The 23,164-nt window shown below is 36.9% G+C and overlaps 3 protein-coding genes across 3 annotated transcripts; 1 reads left to right on the top strand and 2 right to left on the bottom strand.

Annotated features, from left to right (window-relative positions):
• Positions 1-4,492: 4,492 nt before the first annotated feature.
• Positions 4,493-6,910, bottom strand: Cbr-asns-2 (the record flags this gene model as incomplete). The annotated part of the gene is made up of 6 exons (XM_002645327.1): positions 4,493-4,605; positions 4,656-5,358; positions 5,404-5,809; positions 5,857-6,116; positions 6,641-6,779; positions 6,828-6,910. The coding sequence occupies 6 exons, from the start codon at positions 6,908-6,910 to the stop codon at positions 4,493-4,495; spliced, it is 1,704 nt and encodes a 567-aa protein (XP_002645373.1).
• Positions 6,911-11,782: 4,872 nt separating this feature from the next.
• On the bottom strand, positions 11,783-14,927 carry CBG15442 (the record flags this gene model as incomplete). Its single annotated transcript, XM_045240295.1, has 13 exons — positions 11,783-11,991; positions 12,036-12,145; positions 12,188-12,309; positions 12,353-12,587; positions 12,641-12,732; positions 12,776-12,897; positions 12,946-13,323; positions 13,374-13,497; positions 13,544-13,608; positions 14,110-14,274; positions 14,320-14,450; positions 14,513-14,759; positions 14,804-14,927. The coding sequence occupies 13 exons, from the start codon at positions 14,925-14,927 to the stop codon at positions 11,783-11,785; spliced, it is 2,124 nt and encodes a 707-aa protein (XP_045095739.1).
• Positions 14,928-18,888: 3,961 nt separating this feature from the next.
• Positions 18,889-20,959, top strand: CBG15443 (the record flags this gene model as incomplete). Its single annotated transcript, XM_002645329.1, has 5 exons — positions 18,889-18,954; positions 18,996-19,130; positions 20,006-20,096; positions 20,143-20,255; positions 20,771-20,959. The coding sequence occupies 5 exons, from the start codon at positions 18,889-18,891 to the stop codon at positions 20,957-20,959; spliced, it is 594 nt and encodes a 197-aa protein (XP_002645375.1).
• Positions 20,960-23,164: the final 2,205 nt, after the last annotated feature.

Raw genomic sequence — 23,164 nt, 5'->3', positions numbered from 1 at the left:
GAGATAATTGATCTCAAAGTGAAAGTATAACACAGCCTTCAATTAGAATTTTAGGTCTGGCGAATGGATTTTAGAATTTTCAAAAGTGACTAGATAGACTATTCTCAACATATCATAAAATTTCATACAAAATCTAGATTTACAAGATATGAACAAATTTAAAATGGGACCTAGACTGCAATGTATCCCACATTGTATTGCCGTCACAACGTATTAAATTCACCTCACTCTCTAAATCTATGCAGCCAAATGTATACAAATTTTTCAGAAGGAGTGGCGTCTGAAAAAGAGTTTCTCAAAAACAGATGATGAACAAAAAACCAGCACTGTGGGAAAAAATTTTGGAAAATTTGCTCTAGCTGTTGAGAAAATAATGTATCGTTTGAGTTTTGAGCACATTACATCACGAGCAACGTTTTGTGCTGAAATTTCTAAACACGCTCTAGTGAAGTTCGAATTCAGAGTAAACAAATATTAACAGGAAGACGTTAAGTCAGCCTTTGACATATGTTTAGAAGGATAATGACCAGTTTTCAAAGTTTTTTTTTGCGATGGAAACACAAGACACGCGGACTAGCCTTTTCGGGTCTGTTAGATCTCTGGAGCGCGTGCACTTTCAGAAAGTTCATTGCTCAGAACAGTACAAACTAGCTAGTGTTAGTGTTTTCAGACAGCTACAAAAAAAATCGAAAGCTGGCTGAGGACGCGACTATGGATTTATAATATGAAGTGTTTGGTTTTGAGAACTCTGAAAAGAGGATTAGCAAAAAAAGAGAAGGGCGGTTCATCTATCAGTTAATCTCTATTCCTACAAAGAGCGAAAATCCACATTGAAACATAGGAAAGTGTCTGGGCGGAAGCGGAAAAAGAATGGAGAATAAAAGAAAAACGGGATTGCGTCATCACAACGGTGGTATGGATTAGGATATCTTCATAGCAGAAGTATTAAAGTGAACACTTTAGGAAAAAACTGAAAATGTATTGCAACAGGAAGAAGTAACAAGGGAAACCTCCACACCTTGTAAACCCATATTTCGATAGAAATTTCAGGATTGGTTGTAAAAAGACTAGCTAGACACCACTGTAAAAATGAAATCCACTCGAAAGTTTAAGCCGAGTTATATCACTTCCAGTATCAAGAATCTCGTTATCAGCGCAAAACAGCAATTTCAAAAATGATTTTCTCAACGTTTAGGACGTTCCAGAGCATCAAATGTTTTGCGTTGTACTCAGAATTTTATGAAGTTTAACATCTCAAACATTTTCTTTAAAAAATTCGAGTTTTTCCCACAATTTTTCTGATTTATTCGAAAATCAAAAAACAGGTTTTTGAGAAAATGTCTGAACTATAACATTTCATTTAATTCTGAATATGACAAAAAAAATCTAATGAAATGCCCTGAAAGTTTAGAAAATTGTTCAAAGTAAACTTTTTGCACTGAAAACGCGATATTTGGTACTGAAACTGGTATAACTCGCCTGAAACTTGCTAGCGGATTCTAAAATTTTCAGAAATGTTTTGGCAATCTATTCTCAACCTATCCTAAAATTTTTATTGAAATTTCGGTTTACAAGGTGTTGAGATTTCCTTGTAAGCCGTGAACAATGGATGCTCAGATGATTTAATTATTTTTAAAACTTTTAATTCATTTTTGAATCTTTCAATAACCAATCAGCAAAACCATCTCATCTAAAAATATTATTTCGACCAAAAATTCTAATCTGAATTCTTAGCCATTACAACAACAGAAAAAGAAGAAAAAGATGAAGAAGCGAAATACAAAGAATATAAAATATGTCGCACCATCTATCACTCAAATTTCAAGATGAAACCAACTCCATTAGTAGATTGAAATTTGGAATTTTGGATGACACAAAGTAAAAAATGTTGAGAGGAACAATGTGAGCTCCGCGGAGCACCGAAAAGAAGAGCTCCCGTAAAGCACAATGAAACCGCGTGTAGTTTATTGCCCTTCAAAACTGCCCTCCTTTTTTCGGCACCCCGTGAAAGGGAAAATGGCCAATGTTCGTCACAGAAAACACAGAAAAAAGAAGAGAAGAAGAAAATGAGAATCAAGAAATCAAGCTTATGTTTACCTCGTTATTTATTTTCTCTTTTTTCTCACTACTGCGGACTAGTATTGAAATTTTTCTATAAATTCAGTTCGACTCAGTGAGCACAAAATGATCGCAAGAGCCCAGATGGCCTTTAAAAAACATGAAAAAGAAGCGAAACTTTTATTGGTCTAGATAACCTTCGACAACGAAAATTCGACGTAACGCAGTCGTCGTTGTTCTTCTAGATAAATTATTGGGAGTGGTGAACAAACGGTCTAACGTATTTTGATTAAACAGTTTTCCTGCGGGGCGGCTAGACACGATAGATCGATGTAAACATCTGAAGAATATTTGCAACTAAAGAACGAGATCGAATATGCAGGAAAAAAAACATAACCACTGTAGCTCAATGCTGAAAGTTCTTTAAAATGGAGCTTATCATGTTTCAGGTAGAAATTCACAAAACTTCAGAACACTCTCAGGCTTGCGAACTCCACGAAATTTTGAATTTTGTTTGTAACTGATAAACCTTGTTTGTTAAAAAGTGGCAAAAATTTTAGAGAAGCGCGTACGCATGCAAAGTAAACAAAACGAACTCGGTAGCATTCATTTGAAAGTTAACAATTTCTACAATTACAATTCGATTCCTTTTAAAAAACCGTGTCTTTAAAAAATTAAAAGGAATAACCTTCGAAAGCAAATAAAACGATTTTTGAGTGAATCCGAAACTTCTAAAAACCAAAACATGTTGTGACGTTTTTCTTGCCAGACAAGACACCAAAACCTCTTATCGGAATCACGGATCTTTTCTCGAAACTACCTGCAGAATAGAAAAGGAACTGTCGGTTTAATTCGAGATAATGGACAGGGAGAAAGAAATGTTGCCGAAACGAATGAAAAAAGACAACGACGAGGCGAAAAAAAAAGAGAACCACCTCTCTTATCGTGTCTGAACGATTTTTTATCATGTCTAGTAATGAATGGTTTTTGCCAAGCATTCAGAAACGTTGAGACTTCGCAAAAACGGAAAGGGGAGGTCAAGGACGTGCCAATTTTTTTTTTTGGTTTTTTCGTGAAACTTTGTATGGTGAAACTGTTAATGCGATTTATGGCCATGACATTGTCTACCTGATAAAAATTACATTTATTTGTTTTTATTTTTGTCCGGCGGCGATGAACCTTGCATCCGAAAGTTCAGTTAAAAACGTATCTATGGTTCTGAAGCAAAAACAGCCACGGTTATTACAAATAAATTCATGCGCCTACGATATACAGTACTTCAGAATACATTTGTTTCAGATATTTTTCTACTTTATAAAAATTCAGATGGCTATTCATGAGAATCGGAAAAATAAAGAAAAAAAAAGCTAAAATGTAAAGTAAATTGGCAAAAATGAAAAAATTCCGAAATACTGTATCATTTATCTGTAAAAACAGTAGAAGTTGTTTTTAGGACCGACGATGGGCTTTTAACAAGGGAACCTAAACAGTTTGTAAATCCGGATAAAAATGAAAGTTTTAGGATGAGTTAAGAGATGTCTAACTGGGCACTTTGACAAAACTTCAGAATCCGCTTACCTGTTATATCAGTTATATCATTTTCAGTGCCAAAAATCGCCTTATCATTGGAAAAAAGTAATTTTCAAAACGATTTTCTCAACTTATACGACGTTTTAGGACATGAATTTAATTGTGTTATACTTAAAATCAAATGAATTTTTATATTTCAGACATTTTCCCCTCGAACAATATTGGGAAATCGTGGAAAAAATCGAAACAATTTTCTTTTTTAGAAAATGTCTGAAATATGAAATTTGAACTAACTTTTAGTATAACACAGCAAAATTCATGTTCTGGAACTTCTAAAAGTTGAGAAAATCGTTTTTGAAAATCGCTGTTTTGCACTGAAAATCCGATTTTTGGTACTAAAATTGATAAAAGTCAGCTGAAACTGACAGGATTCTGAAAATCTTTAAAAGTGTTTGGATATGTAATGCTCAACCTATCCTGAGATAATTGTCAAAATCTGGGTTTACGAGGTTTTGAGGTTCCCTTGTTATATGTTTTTCTACTTTATAAAAAAAGTTCAGCTGAAAGCTGAATACTGAAGAAAATAGTCAAGAATGAGATGATTTCAAAATACTGTATCAAAAACGCCGGACAAGAATATTGTTTTTTGTTTTCTCGCCGACCACTAGGAATTATTTTCAAAAGGAAAAAAGAGATTCCCGAAAAATATTTATTTCGCATAAAAGTTACCAAAAAAGAAGCAGAAATCAAACAATAAAAACTACTGGAAACAAGATACAATAAAAAATAAATGTGTAGCCGCCGGTGACTACCTCCCATAAAGCGCGGATAGGATAATTGACAGGACGAGGATATGAAAAGCGAGAGGAATGTAATCCGTCATGACATATTGAACACAAAATGATTATGCTTGTGGTCTGCACTGCTCAATACGTTGCTGGGTGATGGCGGACTTTCCGTTGCAGTTGTCCTCGCCTAAGTTGTGATAGGAACTTTCGTGAACAAGGGAAGCTCTTCCTGAAATCAAATTTTTAGAATCTTTTGCTAAATTTGTTATCTAGACAAACCTGATGGGTCTTGGTTCTTTTGCCACTTTGGAATCCATTTTCTGACAGTCAGAGCAGCTTGGTCCGATGGGAAGAGCTCATGGAAAATTTTTCTCATGTAGAATGCCTCCTTGCTGTGAGGAGTGTTGTGTGGGAACAACTTGGAAGCCTGGGCGAATTCCTTGTCGGTAATCTTAGAGGCACAGTGTTGCATAAGAGAGTCGATCCAGTTGTATCCAACTCCGTCGGAGAATTGTTCCTTTTGTCTCCAGAGGATCTCATCCGGAAGATATGGGTATTGATCAGTGTTGAAGGCAGAGCGAAGAACAAACTTCTCGCAGTTTCTTCCGTCCTCGAGCTTCTGTGGACGCTTGAATGCTGGATCCAAGGTGATGGCAGCTTCCATGAAGGCCTTGTCAAGGAATGGCACACGGACTTCGACAGAGTGAGCCATGGAAGACTTGTCAGCACGGAGGCAATCAGAAGTGTAGAGATGAAGAACACGGTCGATGGTTTCTTTTTGGAACTCCTCGTCGGATGGGGCATTGTGGAAGTAGAGGTATCCACCGAAGATCTCGTCAGCTCCTTCTCCAGAGAGAACAACCTTGATTCCCTTCTTTCTGATCTCTTCAGAAAGGAAGTACATTGGAGTAGAAGCACGGATCGAGGTTACATCGTAAGACTCGAGGTGCCAGATCAGCTTGCGGAGGTTCTTGATTCCTTCCTGGAAACTAGAGAATTAGAGTTGTTTTTCACAATGCTAGCATACCTGAATGCTGAAGTAGAATTCATGATGAGTGGTTCCGATGAACTTGGCCACCTTTCTAGCAGCCACCACATCTGGAGAGTTGTGATCGACACCGATGGAGAAAGAGTGAACGGTCATCCCTCTTCTCTTCATTTCTCTCGAGGCAATAGAGCTGACCAAGCTGGAGTCGAGACCTCCGGAAAGCAACACTCCGATTGGGGCGTCAGACATCAAACGCTTGTGGACAGCAGCAATCATAGTCTTCTGGAGAAGTTTGAGGTCCAATGCTTGAATGGCGTTTCTGTAGTCGAACCACTGTGGGTTGAAGTAACGAACAAATCCGGTCTTTGGAGTGTAGTAGTGTCCTGGTGGAAAGGACTCGATCTTGATATCTCCACAGCTGTCTTCCAAGCACTTCATCTCGTTACTGAAAATAATATGATGATTTTCAAAATTCTCTTTCAAAGCTATTACCTGAAGAAGTATCTTCCGTTGGCATCAATTCCATAGTAGAATTGCTTGACTCCAACTGGGTCACGAGCCGCGAGGAAGTCTCCGTCATAGCAGAGAGCAAAAGCGAACACTCCATCGAGCATGTTGCAGATGTGACCATCACGGTATCTCTCATACAAGAAGATAATGACTTCCGAGTCACAAGTAGTCTTGAGCTTGAATTGCTTGAGCTCAGTGTCACGAAGAGCTTGATGGTTGTAGATTTCACCGTTGTGAATCACCTGAGACCCAAAATCTTGAGTTTTAAATTTGTGTCGGGTCAATTCCTCAATCTTTGACCGCAGGCAGGTGTCAAGAGCCACATTTTGCAAGTTTGTCTAGCGGTCATTAATATCAGCACAAAGAACACGACGCGACGTGTGTTATGTTACACTGTCAAAAGCAAGAGGAGAGGGTGGTGGAGGAAGTTCGAAGAGATAGATAAGTGATAACAAGTGATAAGAAACTAATTGTACTTTGTCTATTCACGTGAATAAAGAACTGAATATAGAAACCTTGACAGCTTTGTCTAGATGAGACATATAAACTTTGTACTACAGATGATCATCACGTCATGAACCGCTGTTCAAGCTTTTAGTTGGAATCTAGTTCTATAGTATACCAAGTTCTATGATACATACCTATAATATCACTGAACATTTTGTTTAATACTAGTTTTTTAGTAGATCAAGTTCTATACTAAATTCCTAAGAAATTCTTGAATTTCCTACAGTATGGGTGAACTGATACAGTAATATTAGCTCACCTGTCGTGTTGGTCTTGTTCCTTGTATAGGCTGAACACATCCTAGATCCATGATGGCCAGACGCTCATGGACGAGGATGTCTCCGGTCTTCTTGTCCTGGTAGAATCCGTTGAAGTCCGGTCCACGATGGTGTTGTCTTCTGGAATATTCACATTTCTCGTCAGGTTGAACTCTTTTTTTCTCTTACCTCGACAGCTTTCGAGCTTCATCGATGTCGACCTTTTGCCCTTTTTGGCAAGTTTGTTGGCAGATAGCAAAGACGCCGCACATGATGACAGTAAGTCGTTTGGGAATCCAAGAGGAAAACGCTGGATAGCGAAGAACACACGCACACTAGAAGTGTGGTGTGAGTGATGAGTGGATACCTTGGAGCTCGTGGACCGTCCTTTATAAAGGCCTCGTGGACACCGAAAAGTGGGCGGAGTCGCGAGGCGGGCCCGACGTTGACAATCTGATGCAAGAACACAATCAAACGCAATCGGGGTGCCGCCGCGTGCGTCTCCGCGTTTCGTGTACTCTCTAGCTTTTTTCTTGCCACCGCCGCGAGGACTCGGCCTGAGAGACCGTTGGGGGAGCTTGAACAAAAACATACTGGAAAAATGAAAAATGTTCTTAAAAACAAACTAGTTGTTGAACCTGATAAAAACACACGTTCTAGGTTAGAAAACCCGGGTTTTTCTGTATCTGATTGTTTTTATATAAATATAAACAAGCTCTTCAAACCAAAAGGTTGGCGGAACTAGAAATTGGTAGGCTTGTTGACAAGGAAATAATAACTGCGGTTGCTACTTTGAGAAACCAAGATGGACTATGACAGTGAAAAGAAAATAAGAAATGTGAAAATTGGAGAAATTATGGAATCTTTTAAAATCAGGCGTTCTAAAGTGTTTCCTACCGTATTTCCTCGAAGCACACCGAAACTGTCAACTTTGAGCTCAATCATCCCGATTCCTGATAGAGATATCAAAAAATTTTCAACTGATGATTATTTTTTTCATAATATTATCAACTTTTTATTAATTTGTAAATTTTTCATAGATTTCACAGAAGTCGAGGTAAATTGAGCTCAAAGTTGACAATTTGGGGAAACCTTTATTAGAGGAAAAACTATAGGGAACAATTTGAAACAACGATTAGAGGAACTTTATTTTGAGTGAGAAATGTCCGACTATTATAATAATCAAAATGCACAGAAAATCGAAAGAATTGTACTCTCAAAAATATAATTTATAACAAATTTTTAATAACGAATTTTTGAAGTGTACCTGTTCCTTATCATTTTCAATCAGTTCTTTGCGATCAGTTAAATTTGTTTTTTGATGTTTCTGTTTTTTTGATTTTGTTTCCATATTTTCAGATTTTTGAAAAATCTGTTCTATTTATTTTTCTCATACATGCAACGGACCGGGCCAAACCGGTCTTCATTCAAAAATTCAGGGTTTCCGAAAAAATGTATCCGGTATTTTTTCAAAGTTTCGGAGTTAATAAAACATAAATTTCTGCCAAATAAAAAGTTTGCGAAGAAAAGTTTCCGAAAAAAATGTTTTTTTCACAAATTATATTTGAAAAATGAGTGACAGTTCAGTTTTTTTTCATATCTAAAATCCAGGGCTTACTGGACTGGGCCGGGTCTTGATTTTCAAAATATGATTTTTTTTTCTATTTCTCAGGTCATGAACTTCATTCACACCCGACCCATTATTTTTCCAGATGATGTTTTTGATCTTACGTCGTCATATATTTTTCTTCTTCTTCCAGACTTTCGGCTCATGATGCTCACCCCATATGAGCCATTAAAATCACATCAATTGCACATCCTTGTCTATCTGATATCAGCAGATGTTCATGAGGTGACAAGGAAGAAGTTCGAAGCAGACAGGAAGAACAAATCTTGTTGGAACTCAACCCAAAACACAAAAAAAGAATGTAAACGCGTTAGTGGGATTTTTTAAGGAAACACTGGTAGGTGCAGGGATTGAGATGTCTTCAGACTTTCAGATATTAGTGCTATCTCGTGCTGTTTTCTGGGAAATCAGGAAGTTCAATGGTTTTTTGGTAAATATGTAAAAAGTTCAAAACGATCGGTCAAGAGCTTGTTCTAAAAATAAAAATTTTCAAAGAAAAAGTAAAACACGATTTCTGAAATTGATGGTTTCAATTCGAAGATATTGTTTTGCACAATGAAAGTTCAGGAGAACTATTAGGTTCAGAGGTACCGAAAAATTCTGCAAATTATTTTTTCTTCTATCACCGATGATGCACATACTTCGGAGAGCAGAATAATTCGGGGGGGGGGGGGCACAAGGGTGTACAAAGTAATTTAGGGGTACAAAATCCACAATTCGGAGATACAAAATTCGAATTTTACAGCCATTTTATACCCCCGAATTGAGGAGCAACGTCTTCTAAATTTTTAGCTCTGAATACCTTTTCTCAATACATTTTTTAATATTCCGTTCATTATAAAGTATAGTGTCCGATGTTCACCTTCTGATGGTTTGATCTTTACTTGTTCCATACCCTTTGATTTCCTCCTTCCCGTTACAATTATTATTATCCATAATTCCCTCCATCTTGATAACAGAAGCGTCGTATTATTAGAATGACGTGAGAAACGGGAAACCCCCCGACCATATGAGACAAAAGGGTCTCCCCCGAAAACGGGGGAATCCCTGATAGATCACCTCTCCACACGTGACCTTAACAGGAAATCTGAAAAGTGTCAGAGACGCAGAGAAATTCCACGGAATCTTTGAGGATCAACCCGTTCTAGTAGTCTCACGTGGTGATGGCCTTGTCTCATTTGCATATACAGATAGTTAAAAGATCAAACAATGGGAAACCGGACTACTTGTCATTGAAATGTTGACCGCATAATTAGAAATTAGTGATTTCTGAAACCTATTATCACGAATTTTTTTTTTCTTGAGTCATACAACAATCAACACATGAAAGGAAATTTATTGCAATTGCAAAAATTGCTATTTCGATCATTTCCATAACAATTTCAGAATCGAAAATCAGAATTTTACCTTCACTTTTATTTTTCTCTTACTCATTTCGGAGATTTCTGGTCAGTTTTAGTTTCTCAGGACGTTTTTATCAACAACTATGATGGATAGTGTCCTCCAGGTATATCACGTTTCACGACGCGCTTACTGTTTCAGATAGCCAACCTAACAACACATCAACACTTTCAAAAATCTGTTGGGGGACCACCGTCGTCCTTAACACGTCTTAACCTCAAAAACAAGTCACTAGACACGCGTGTCAAAAACTTCCCCGACACGTGTTGTGTGAATTTTCAAGAAAAAGCTGAAAGAGAGAATGAAATTGGATTTGATAGGTGTTTGTTTTTTTTTTGGCGGTGTGACAAAAACACGTACACACCTTGAGCATGGCAAACATCTGATTTTTGTATTTTTGAACTCCGAGGGGTCCAAAAAATGGGTGGAACGATTTGTCAAAATTTTTTTGGTTAGTTTATTTTGGGACACAGTTTTGGTCTGACACAAAGTACATCTAACTTTTTCTACTTTTTTCCCTTGGTTTGTCTTTTTCTCCTATCACCAGGTCACCCTTGTTCCGTTTACCTCGAAACACAAAAAAAAATGAAAAAATTCTACCCTTGTGTTTTCTAAAGATTGTTGACAGTTGTGATTTTTCTTCTTTCCAATTTTTATTACTTTTGAAAAGATAGAGTGATAAGAAGAGGGTAATTTTTGATTCCGAATGTGATCTCAGTGGTGTATCTTTCAAATGAAGAAGAGAGAACCGACAGAGATGGAGAGTAGAACGAAAATAGACAGATGAGATGGACTGAGCGAACATCGGAGATCAGCTGAAACATTCAAGAAAAGTTTTGATGGGAAAAGTAAACAGAAGAATGCCAAAGATCATCATAAGGGCAAACCTCGAGTGATTTTTAGGTAAAGTCCGTTGTCTCGTCCGCCACCGGGAGAGGTGTAATCAACAAGGAGAATGTTACCACAGGAGGAGAACGTCTGGGATTTCTTGGCATTTGAAAATCTGGAACAGATTTTTAAAATCAAAATCAGAATCCGAATATAGAGTTGAGCTGTTTTATATGCTACTGTAAAATTGTTCAGAGAGATCCTACAGTACCAGTCAATAAGTTATACAGAAGAAGTATTTTCCAATTTTTTTTGGACCATTTTAACAATTGAAAGTGTGAGAGGGTGTAAAGCAGATTAAGATTGAAAACTATGCATTCACATATTTTCTTGAAAACCATAGTTCTTCAGCTATTTGCGAATATCCGGAAGACACCTCTCTGCCCGTTTTTCTACTTAAAATTCTTTTTTACTTAATTTTTTATGGTAAGCACCTTTGTCAAAGTAGATATTTCAATAGAGTTTAGTCAAATGAGATATTTTATTTACAATTTTGTGTTGTAAGTCTACATTTGTAAAAAGTTAATTTTTTTTTCGTTTTCGTAAAATTCGATCAAGTATTGAATTGGGTTTTTGGAAAGTTAGAAATTCGAAAAAAAACTTGCAAAAGCCTGAAAAATCGCTCCGCAAACTTCCAGACGGTTTCCCGATTTTCCACAAAAACTGAAAATTCTAAACAACCCCACAAGAGTGTTGGTTTGGTGGCAATTTAAGAAAAAAATATTCCAGAAACTTTTTGAAGTTTTTAGAAATGGGCAAAAGCTGACCCCTTTTATCTTTTGAAATCATTTCGAGGTTTTCCAGAACATATTAAAATGCAATGAAATTTTTGGGGAGAGTCCCCCTTTTGAAATTTTCATCGAATGCCAATAAAATCATTGAATGCCAAAACATAATTTCTCTTCCAAAGAGGTTCCCTTCGAAATATGTTTCAATGAACTCTCTGCAAAAATCCACTTATTCAAAACAACAACTGACAATAGTCCATACATCTGTTCTCTAATTGAACCTTCTCCCAATTTAACATTTAATCTCAACGCCACAAGATAAAAAGTTCTAACTGTACTGTTTCTTTTTTTCAACGGTTCTTTGGTGGCTGTAGATTCTTATCATCCAATTTTTTTGAACGAAGAAAAAGTTTTCTTGGACAAACCTCTCATGTTTTATCTGATTATTGTAATCAGACCAGGTCAAAGTACTGGTCCCCAAACCAGAATCGGCCAAAAATTCACACGTCAGCCCAGTTTGAACATTTGATTCTCCTTCCTGATAAAATTGAAAACTTTTGAAAATGGAAGGTTGGGAGAATTTTTGATGAAAATGTTACCAACTGCACTGAGAACTGTTGGATCGTTTGTGACGTGTTGGATTTTCCGTAATCATCAGAAACAAGCATTACTGTCTGAGATGGTTGCATTGTTCGAGCAATCAGGCCGCCTGGATAGAGTTATTTTTCAAAATATGAAATTTTTGGGGAGTGCAAATACTAGAAGTGTCCCAAAAGAACTCTACTGTTGCCGCTATGGAGCTTGAGTATTGCAAAACCATATAATTTGTGAACAGGTCTTCAGGACGTGGATCATGGGAGTACCTGAAAAAATGAGTATTATGAATGATTGGGCATGCAACGCACTTTGCCAAAAGATAGTCCGTAGATGTTGTAAGACCATAAAATAGATTCAGAGGTAGATTATCCGAAAATTTGACGGACATGAAAGCACTTGGAGTGTAGGAGCTGTCGGCAAAGTGAAGAATCTGATAAGCCCAAACTCAATTTTTGCTCAAACACAATTCAAACTTTATAGCAGTTTGTTCCTTGTAATGGAATATGTTTGTATTGTTCCTTGGCATTCCTCATACTATAAACTAATGGTCCACAACTTTCTTCCGGTTTCAAATCTGTGATCATCGCCTGGAAATCTGTGTTTGTCCCAACAAATGCTGGGTTTCCACGGATATGAATAACCGCTTTATTGGAACTGGTGCTCAACGTCATCGACGGTCCGTTTTCCAAAACATTAGAGTACAAGGCTCTAAAACACAAAAAATTGTTTCCCATTGATAAGGACGACTTTCGATCACCTACTTGTTATCAATACGTGCCGCGTCCATCGAGTCGCCATCGAATATGTCAATGAACACCTGATTTGTGGTCTTTGTGAAAAAGTAGACAAAAATCTGGAGAAAAAAACCAATTAGATAATAATTTATTCGAGTATACCTGTGTTTCAGCCCTACCAGTAACCACAAATTCAAACGTATCATTGCTACTCAAATCTAATTTTGAGATATCTTTGAAGAAGTTAGTATCAGTGAACGTGATCTTCTCGGAAACGATGTGTTCTCAAATTAAAGTTTTGCTAAAACAAATTCCAAACAATGATGACTCACTTTTAACCAGATTCAAGTTCATAGAGTACCCTCTCCCAATCATATTCAGTGGAAATGCGGTTAAAACTTTTGAAACAAACTGGACTCTCACAGGAGATACTGTAGCCCAAAAAGTCATAAACCCAAAATATGATGGTGCCATTTGCACAACAGTATGATCGTAAGCATCGAATACTGTCAAGGAATCTGTATCGTTGTTTAAACTGTAACTTCTTAAATTCACATCTGTGAACACCATTTGCAAATCGTATAAATCATCTTGAAAGTCTATTTTTGGGGTGCAAAATAAATCTGGGCAATATGAAATCGAGTTTGAGTATCCAGGAGAGGTTAAAACATTGTTTTTCACTAATACCAAACCAGCAGAGCATGTGCAATCTGAATTTTTGTGAATATAGAATAAATATTTTAGTATTATGGAATTATACCGATATGTTCTAAAGAAGCTTTAAATCCGGTGCCACCAACCAGGGGATCAGATGAAAATAGAAAACTCAATTGTTCACTTTTAGTAAAATACAAACTGGAATATTGAAAGCCTTGGTAGATTTGCTGAAATTTTTACTGTTAATAATTCATAATTTCAAGGAAAATCTACCTGATCGTCCGTCAAACCGTCTATAGACATTGTGTCACAACATTTTTCAGTTTCATATTCAATTGCTGTAAATGTTTGTATACGATATGTATTTTTTATAGGGGCGTACTTGTTCTGGAAAATTTTTCTAGGGAATCTGATTGCCGAAAATAAATCCCCGAACTATTTTCTAGGAAATCGGTTACGCAAAAAATTTCCCGAAGTTTTTTTCGGAAGTTTTTTTCCAAATGTTTTTAATGAATGTTTGAAATTTCGTGAAAAATCGACTGAAAAGTCTTGCAATGGATGTTTGCCTGTTTTCTCAGTGTTGCTTTTTGTCAATTTCTTTACGTTTTTCACAAGGTTCCAATGAATTGTCTTCTTCGTTTTCGAAAATAGACAAAAAACGCCAACAATAGTTCAAAGTCGTCAGGGATTCAGTCAAAAGTAGCAACAAAAAACATGCAAAAAACTTGGAAACATTAGAACAGATAATGTTTAACAATTTTCTAGCAAAATTTCTCATCTTTTTTCCCAATCTAAAAAACAAATCTTTTATGGGCAATAGAAGCCACCAAAAGACTTACCCAGTGCAAAAAGACTATTACTGGTTGCAGTTCGTGTGTAATCAAACCCGCAATTAAGATTATTTTCATATGCATTCGACCCGAATTGTCGTGTCCCAAATGTTATGGTTTGTCCCAGAGCAATATCTATTTTTCCTGTATTGTCGCATTGATTATTTGGTAAAACTGTAAACCGTTAAGAATATTGATATGTTGAGTAAAGCTTCTGACGTTCATAGGAATTGACCAGTATGTAAAATCGTTTCTGTGTAAATGAGTGATCTTGATGAGATATAGAAAACGTCACATCGGCTTCGTTTTCAAAATAATACGCAACAGGCTCATCTTCGGTGGCAAAACCCCTGGAATTCTTTTCATGTGTTTTAGTATTCCTTTAAAACCTCCCGTCCCCCGGGACACTCACTCAATAGAAATATTATGCCCGTTCTTCCCCAAAATGAAAAACGAGTCATGTTGGAGTTGGTTGAGATAGAAGTCATAAACTGCAAAACGGACGCCTTGACGGTTTCCAGATGTTAAAAATTTTATGACGCATTGTGAAATTTCGGAGGTGGGCGAGAGTGGGTAGTTCTGAGAAACGAAATAATATGTTTCTCCAGATGATAGATCGATTTGGTCTTTACAATCGAAAAATGAAATCCGATTAAGATCTGAAAAAAAGTTGACGAATGAGATTTACAGCACAGGTGCCCACCATATTTAATAATCTTCCCTGAAATCCCGGAATGTGGAAACATGTCATTTGGTTCCACCGATACCATGGTCACAATCGCATTCCCGGGTACTCGTAAAATTTTAGGGACAAGCCCGTGATCCATCGCATCGCCACACAAACTATTATTTCAAACTTTTATCTTTCAGTTTTTGCAATTTCGAAAGAACATATGTTTTGAACATACCTCGAGCAGCCGTCATTGTTAGTTGGACACGCTATGACACAATCGTGGGCACTTGCAAGGAATTGCTCAAAGACTACAGCAACCCCTTGGCTTTGATTGACAGAAACAGTGTGACGCCTGAACTTTAGAAAAGTATAGATCTGGACTAAGTGGATCATCAAAGATCTAATGTCATAACTGGAGCTGCGGAAGATGGAACTTAAAACAGATCGGGTTAGATGAGTATTCATGAAAGTTTGAGCACTTATATCTCGTTTTCTGTGAAAAATATCAGACAGTGGTCAACTGACGAAATACCCTTAATATTATTATAAACATTTCATCAGTTGACCTCTTTCTGATATCTTTCACAATAAAAGAGATAAATCGGCTCAAACATGGTTCAAAGTTGTCTGAAACTTTTAAAGTATCATTCAATAACAATCAAAGAATAATATGTTGCTTCCGTTTTTCTGTCATTCCACACTCTTTCCCATAAGGTAGGTTTCGCAGAGAAAACTCGCGATTCTCATTTCAGAAATAATTGTGGCATTTCAGAAACTTGTTTGTTTACAAACGTCATATCTCAAAAATTTCTGGATTACTTTTTTGAGACTTCAAAATTGACATTTTCTATATTTAAAAAATCTCAGTTTGGTGGGCCCAAGCTTTTCACAGATCCAAAAGTTTACATGTTCAATAAAAATTTCATTTTTTGACAATCCGTTCTTTGATATCTTTTTATTTGACTGAAATGTGATTTATTTCTTTTTATTCACCCCGAAAAACTTTTTGGAATACAAGCAAAACTACTAGGATCTCGAACATTTTAGCCCGGCCCGTTGCTAAAACAAGTCCAATGAACACTCTCATTTTTAACTAATCTTGCCAAAGAACGTGACAAAACTCCCCCCGCAAAAATACATTTTGAATCACGAGTCCAGGTTGCACACCTTGTCTTATCACGAAACGAATGGGTGTTTGAAAGAAAACGACGGATATTGGTTCCGAAAAATAGCTCATCAATTCATGATAATTGATAGACTTTCACACAAACACTTGGTTTATCGAGATCATGCGATTCTTGTGTGCCATTGTGTAATATTCCCTCAGAATAAGAATCACAAAAAACACTCACTCCGACAACTGTCCAATATACGGTCGTGGATAATTAGATGTCGCGAACGAAATTCCTTCTTGATAGGCGATAGATTTATGGAAACTCAAAAATAAGAATATGTACAATGTATTTAAAACTTGACACATTTTGCTGGCCTGCTGAAGACAGGTAAAAAGAAATTGAAAGAATACTGATAAGGTGCATGCCTAACAACGTGTACATTTTCGATTTTATTTGTTTGTAACCACATTTCCTATTAGTCACTTATGATTTTACGAGAATCTGGAAAAAATTTTGTGAAGTTAAATTTTTGTTTCCAGACTTTTTTCGAATTCTTTTTTAAATGATACCAAGCACTTTTGCGACTGGGAGAGAGGAAGAATGGAATGTGTAACCCATTATCAGTCCAGATGTTTGAAACAGCGTGTGTTATCCAATTATTTTTCAATGGTACCTTTGAATCGTCGCAGGAGAAGCAAAATGTGAGTGAAGAAGAAAAAGTGCGAAATGGAATTTCCTGAAACTATTTTATGGGATATCAATAAAGTTTTTGTAATAAAATTTCTGCTTTCTATTTTCAGGCACAGGTTTCCCCTACCTGGAAGAATAAGAAAACAAAAGTGTCAAATTACAAATTCGAAGTAATTTGACACACTTTTACCTTTACCCTTCGAACTTTTCAGTGACGTTATGAACTTTTGATGTAGGTATTTCAAATTCTTGGGGATCTTTCATGTTCTCAAAACTGTCCGGAGCTGCTATAAAAATAAACTTCTCAGAAAAATGTTTTGATTTTAAAGCTTCTATCGAACAAAACCGCTAACAAGTACTGGTTCCGACTATTTTCGTTCAAAGTATACTTGTAACGAGGCAGGGTTTTTGTTTCAGAATCTTCTCATCAAAAATGTTTTTCTAATACCGTAAACACCGGCCCTTATATTGTTTCAGGGTGCCTCTGGAGGGCTTTTCTGTTACAGTGACCCTTCAATTAGAGGGGCCCTTCTATTTTTCCGGTCTTTTTTTTTGCCAAAATTTTTACGTTTCACATATTTTTACAACGTTTTTACATATTCGTTCAAAATTCATGAAAATCGTCAGTTCACCAAAATTTAGAACGTTTTCTAGCAAAAAGAGAGTGATTCAACCAATTTCTGTGAAACTTCGAATTTTTCAAAATAATTTTTCCCTAAGAACGTACAAAACGTTTTAATTTCAAACAACACATTTTGAAGGGGCCCTTCTGTTACAAGGGGTTCTTCTATTATAGGGGCTCTTCTAATACAGGTTTTACGGTATTTTCCAGCAAGCGAGATAAATGTGCTCAAAGCTGACGGTTTTTTGTGGCTTTTAATCATGAAATTTACTGTTTATGGAATTGAAAACCCAGGTCCATGGGGCCTGGCAGATTTTTGTATGGTTCAAAGTATTTTACCTTCGCACAAACTGATCACTCAGCTATTTTAGTGCCACCCACAAAATTTCAGTGCCCTCGGCCCTCCGGTTTTAATTTCAAAACCCGAAAATGCGTCACTTCCCATCCTCCGTTCAAACCGATTGCTCATTGATGTCGATTTCAAAACACCATCACCCTTTGTGCAGTTTCTCCTCAACTTTTTCGTCACTTGCTAATCATCATTGAAAAACTTCGTAAAAGTTGGATATGATCGAGACGGAGAAGACAGGGGACAAAAGTTTCGTGGAGTAGAAGTGCCATCCCATACACCTATCGCCTTCCTCCTCCTCCGCAATCTCTCTGGGACATTCATCTTTTGCCATCTTTTTTTCCGTCGTTTCGTTCTGACTCTTTTGCGACCAGGAGGCGGGCAAACGAGCTGCTTAGCAGAGAGGCGGCAAAGAGAGAAAAGCACCGGATTACACAACACCTTGAGAGAGAGAGAGAGAGTCGACGGACTCTAACGACGACGACCTCTCGGCACTTTTGTCTGATCGGAGAACTACAAGCTAGCCATCATTTTTCTCTCCCTAGGAATTCTCTATGATTTTCTTAGCTCGAGAATTTTGATTGATAAGTTTCTGGTTGTATACCTACAAAACTCAAAATTGGGACTCTCAGTTATCCAGGAAATCCCCTTCTCAGGCCTTAAAGGAGGCGAGACAACAAAAATTTCGGGGGACAGTTCGGGGGACGAAATCGCGCCGCGCTTATGTAGATCATCGGTCGCCAGGCGCCTTCGCGCCTCCGTAGCTCAGCCGGTAGCGGCGCTGTACCCCTGAGCTGCCTGTCATGAGTTCAACCCCTCATGGGGGTTCTCTATGCAAAATATCAGGAAAACTTTTTTTTTGGTGTCTGGCCTCCTTTAAATATCTACATTTCAAATTCAGTGATCTCTATGCCTTGCCATAGCTCTGAACCGTTTTCCGTTCTTCGTTCTTCTTTTTTCTGCTATTTTTTCAAGTACCCAAATGTTTCCTTCTTGAGCATTGTTGACACATCTTGTCTATATCCACCCACTTGTCATTGTCTAGTGAAAACAGAAACAAAAACATTGTTTGTTTAGTTTTTCTCCCACTTTCTGAACTACCGTTCTAGAAAAAATCTCAAGAGAGATTAGTTGTCCCCCAGTAGAGAGAAGCGGGGGGTGAGGATGAAAGATGATAAAAACACATTGGCAGATCATTTTTCATTGGGGTGTGCGGCGAAGGAGGACCTCGTCTCATACCTGATCAGAAAACATTTCACCTACTCTTTTCTCGCAAGTGTAAACTTTTTTTTTTTCGTTCCGTTAGTGTTACCAATACTTATTTTCACGGTTTTCAGCTATGGCCCCACCATCGATTTACGGAGAGCCAAAAATCAGATCCGAGAACGGATCGGTGTTCCTTGAGGTATATTTTCCAGACTTGATTTTTATCCACGAGACTTCCAGGTCGTCGTCACCGGAGCCGATGTCTCCAAGATCCAATGGTTCTTCGGAGCCGATGAGCTCGAGGAGAACGAATTCCTCAAGTTCTCGAACAGCGACGAGGGAGGCAACCGTACCCTGTTTGTTGCTGAGATCAAGGTTAGTTTCATTTCGTAGCAAAAAGTCAGTTGCTCTTCGAAAAGATAAAGACGGAGCGAATGGATGCCTTGTCCCGTATAAATCACATAAAATGGCTTCCCATTTTATGGCACACTTTCGGCTGCGTTAAAAGTCCTCTGTGCAACTGTTGTCTATGTGTGTTTTGATTCGCGCTTAATTGTTTTTTGATGGTTATTTTTAGTTGGAAAGAAAAGTCCTTGCAACAAAAGTGCTTCTACGTGTTTTTCAGAAATTTAGGCTAGACTAACATGTGATCCAGAAAAAAAAACAACATCATAACATGCTCTAAAAGTGAATCTGAAAGTTGCTATTAGTTTGAAAAAAAATAACGAGGGTGTAAATTTTTCAATGAATGGGAAAGTTACAATATCGGTTAAAATAATATACAAAAAATAATTTTTTCAGTTGATTTTCGACCATTTTCAGGAGTCTGGAACTCGGCTGTCAAGTGTTTTTTTATTTCACATTGAAAATTTTGGAGGGTGTAAAACTGACCAACATTAAAAAATTCTCAGTTTATCAGCTAATTGGCGATTTCTGAGAGATACCTCTTTTTGGTCCGTTTTCGTACTGTAAACGTGAATAAATCATATCTTTCAGAAATCAGCAAATGACTGAAAAACTAGGAAATATCAAAAAATTTTGTGAATGCAAAGATTTCGATCTTGGTCTGTTTCATACTTTCCAACGTTTTCAGAGTGATAGAAATCTTGACAGCCGACCAACAGACTCGAAAAACGGAAAATAGTCAAAACAACTGAAAAATACGTTTTTGTATATTTTATAGATATCAGGCTTATCAAAGAAATTTCGAAGTTTCAAAAAATTCCCAATTCAGTTTCCAAATCATTCAGGACTTCGACAAACCACTTGCTGGAGAATACAAAGCCGTTTTCGCCAACGCCGATGGAGAGAACAGTGCTGCCTTCACCGTGACCGCTGGAAGTGAGACTCTCATCATTCCAAATCGATTCCAATCTTTATTTTTCAGACGCCCCTGACTTCCATGACAAGCCACATATTGTTCAAAGAGATAACGGAAACGTGATTGTTATCAAGGTCCGCGCCAAGTCCCACCTCGAAATGAAGGCCGAGTGGTTCAAGGTACGTTTACTAACTGGACTCTGATGTTCTTAGTTTCCTGTCAAAAAAGTTGGTTCCCTCGTGAACTCTAAATTCTTTCTGCCATTTCGCAATTCATCCGAGTTAAACCAAAAACGACCGAGGTCTTGAAAAAAGATGGATGGACTGGCTGACGTGCCTTTGTCTTTTTTTCTTTTTTCTGCTTCCACAAGAAAAAAAAAGAAGTTGTCCTAATTTCTACATTTATGTTAGTCGAACTGAACCTCTTTGTCTTTCTCATGGGGATACGAAATGGAAAGAAAGAGATGGGTAATGTAAAGAAGTGTGGAAAAGAAGAGTTGGAAGAAAAATGCCTCGCCGCATCTTTGGGTTAGGCAGATATATTTGAGACTCTGGTGGTTTTTGAGAAACTTTGAGTTCTAAAACCAAAAGAGATGACGAATGAGTGTGAAAAGAGTTTCAGAAAACAAGTTTTTTGTTCGACGAGATTTCCACCAGAAATCGTAAAACTTCATCGAAAAATCCCAAATTTACAGGATGACAAGCCAGTCAAGTTCACCGATCGCGTCAAGGCCGTTGTCAAGAAGGACGATAAGGATAAGGATGGATTCCAATTCTTGCTCGAGATCACCGGACCAATCAAGGAGGATGAAGCTAAATACAAGTGCATTGTCAAGAACTCCGAGGGACAGAACCAGCAATCTTTGAACTTGGTCTTCGATTAATTTCATTTCTGAAAATTTATTTCTATTCTTTTGATTTTTCTTTGGATTACCATTTTGATGACATGTCATACCGATTTTTCTTAGCTTACATCCTTTTTAATCAATTTTTCGAGCAATATTCTTAACATTCGGTGCTTTGCGTTACAATTGCCAACAAGTTGTTTTCTTCTCTGAAATAAAGTTGTAAAAAGTTAAAATCATCCGAAAAAAATTGTTAAAAATGACAATTTTGAACATTTTCTAAAATCTAGAGCTCTTCCATCAGGTGTCCGATAACTTTGAGTACTTTGGAAGTTGTGAAACAGATCAAGATTGAGAACTTTGCTGTCACAGAATACTTTGAAAGTTCCTAGGTTTTTAGCTGTTTGTCGATTTCTGAAAAAAACCCATTTTAGACAGTTTCTGTTCTGAAAACGTGAACAAATCAGGTGTCTTTTAGAAACCGGCACAAATCTGAAAAATTGGAACTTCCAAAAAAAATCACATCCGAATTTCAGACAAAAAAAAAACATTAGAATTCCAGATTTCTGAAAATCGTCAAAATCAACTGAATAATATATTTTTGTATATCTTATTACTTTTTTTTGTATATCTTAGTACTCTATGATCGACGTTTTTGATAATTCGAATTGGTATCGAGTGTGGAAAAAAAAAACAAAACAACACTTCCCAACACCAGTTTCAGTAAAAATGTTACCCAGGGGAAAAGTAAGCCGGAAGAAAGAGGAAGAAATAAGGAAGAGAGAGGGTGGGAGAGGCGACGAACCGAATCTTGAAGACAATGTTATCAGTTTATTCTTGGAAAGTCTGGGTGTTGTGGAAAGACTAGGGTGTGTCCGTTCACCACGAAAACATTATTTTTCCTTCCGATGCTCCCAACTTTTCTTTGCGGAATTGTTTTTTTGTTTCTGCTTCCTGTCGTCCTCGGTTTTTGCAGGATTTTCAGTTTCCGTTTTTTCCTGACGTTCGTAAAATTTTTATGAACGTCACAATGATCCTATATCCTGTCTACTTCAGATAAAAATTCCTCTCTGTATACTCTAGTTTCCATTTCAGACCCAGAATTTATTCATACCGCCCATCTCGTACTTAACATGCAACTTCAAACTTCAAAATTGTGTCCCATAATTCAATTTAAGCAATTTCCTGAAAGAAACAAGAGAACCAAAAAAAAAGAGAGAGGAACCAGCGGAATGGCTGAGCAGGCCAAAGAAAGCAACGTTTTGAATTTATTCATTTTTTTATATCTTCTCCAAAACTCTCCTTTTTTGTTTCGCCTTTTCGTCCCTCTAGATTTGGGAGTTTTGCAAAAATGAGTTTTATAGAGAAATTCAAAATTTAGATAACAGTTTTGTAGTCCCTGAATATAATATTGTTATGAAAATGTGGTATTTAGCTTTGTGATATGTTCTAAAATTCTATGTCTTCATTTTTAGAACTCAAAAATATCTTTTTTCATGGTTTATACTATACATACCTGAAAAATCTATGCTTCACATTTGGAAAAATTCGAATTTTCAGAAGGTTTTCCAAAGTTGTCGTTTGAAACAATTATTTTTAAGGTCACATTCTGTTCTTTAAGACCCTTTTATTTAGCAGATAATATTTTTCTTATTTTTCATTGACCCCAATAATATTTTTAACACAGAAATTACTGGAACCCCATCCAGAACGGGCTGGGCTAGGACTTGAATTGTTTGAAAAATGCCGGCCCGTTGTAAGTATGATATCATATACTTTTCTTCAATGAAGCTTTACTATCAAAATAAAATCTTCCTGAGTTTAACACCAATGAATTCATTCTACTGTTTCCTACACACAAAACTCAAACCAGGTTCAAATTTTGTATAAAATTCGTATCTTATCATTATTTCTGTTTTTCTAAAACTAATTGTCTTGTTAAATGTTGATTTTTCTTCTTTGGTCATAATTGGAACTCAAAAACTATATAATTTCCTATTTTAGATGGTTTCGTTTATATAAGCTCCTTTAACTGACTAAAAAATTTATCCATTTTCCTTTCTTAATACACCACACAAAACTCAAACCCCCAATTTCGCAGACCTTGAACTTTTCAACAATCCATTTCCTTCCGTTATCCGGATTCTTTCATCCGTTCGAAACCAATTTTCTTCTGCTTCTTCTGCTTCGTTTTCCGTTTTTCGCATCCTATCCTGTATCCTGTGACAATTCTTTCACACAAGA

The sequence above is a fragment of the Caenorhabditis briggsae genome (genome assembly GCF_000004555.2).
Source record: "Caenorhabditis briggsae complete genome, chrX, whole genome shotgun sequence".
In the NCBI taxonomy this organism is placed as follows: domain Eukaryota; kingdom Metazoa; phylum Nematoda; class Chromadorea; order Rhabditida; family Rhabditidae; genus Caenorhabditis; species Caenorhabditis briggsae.
Note: the sequence above shows the minus strand (reverse complement) of the source record. Positions and strands in the feature narration are given on the sequence as shown.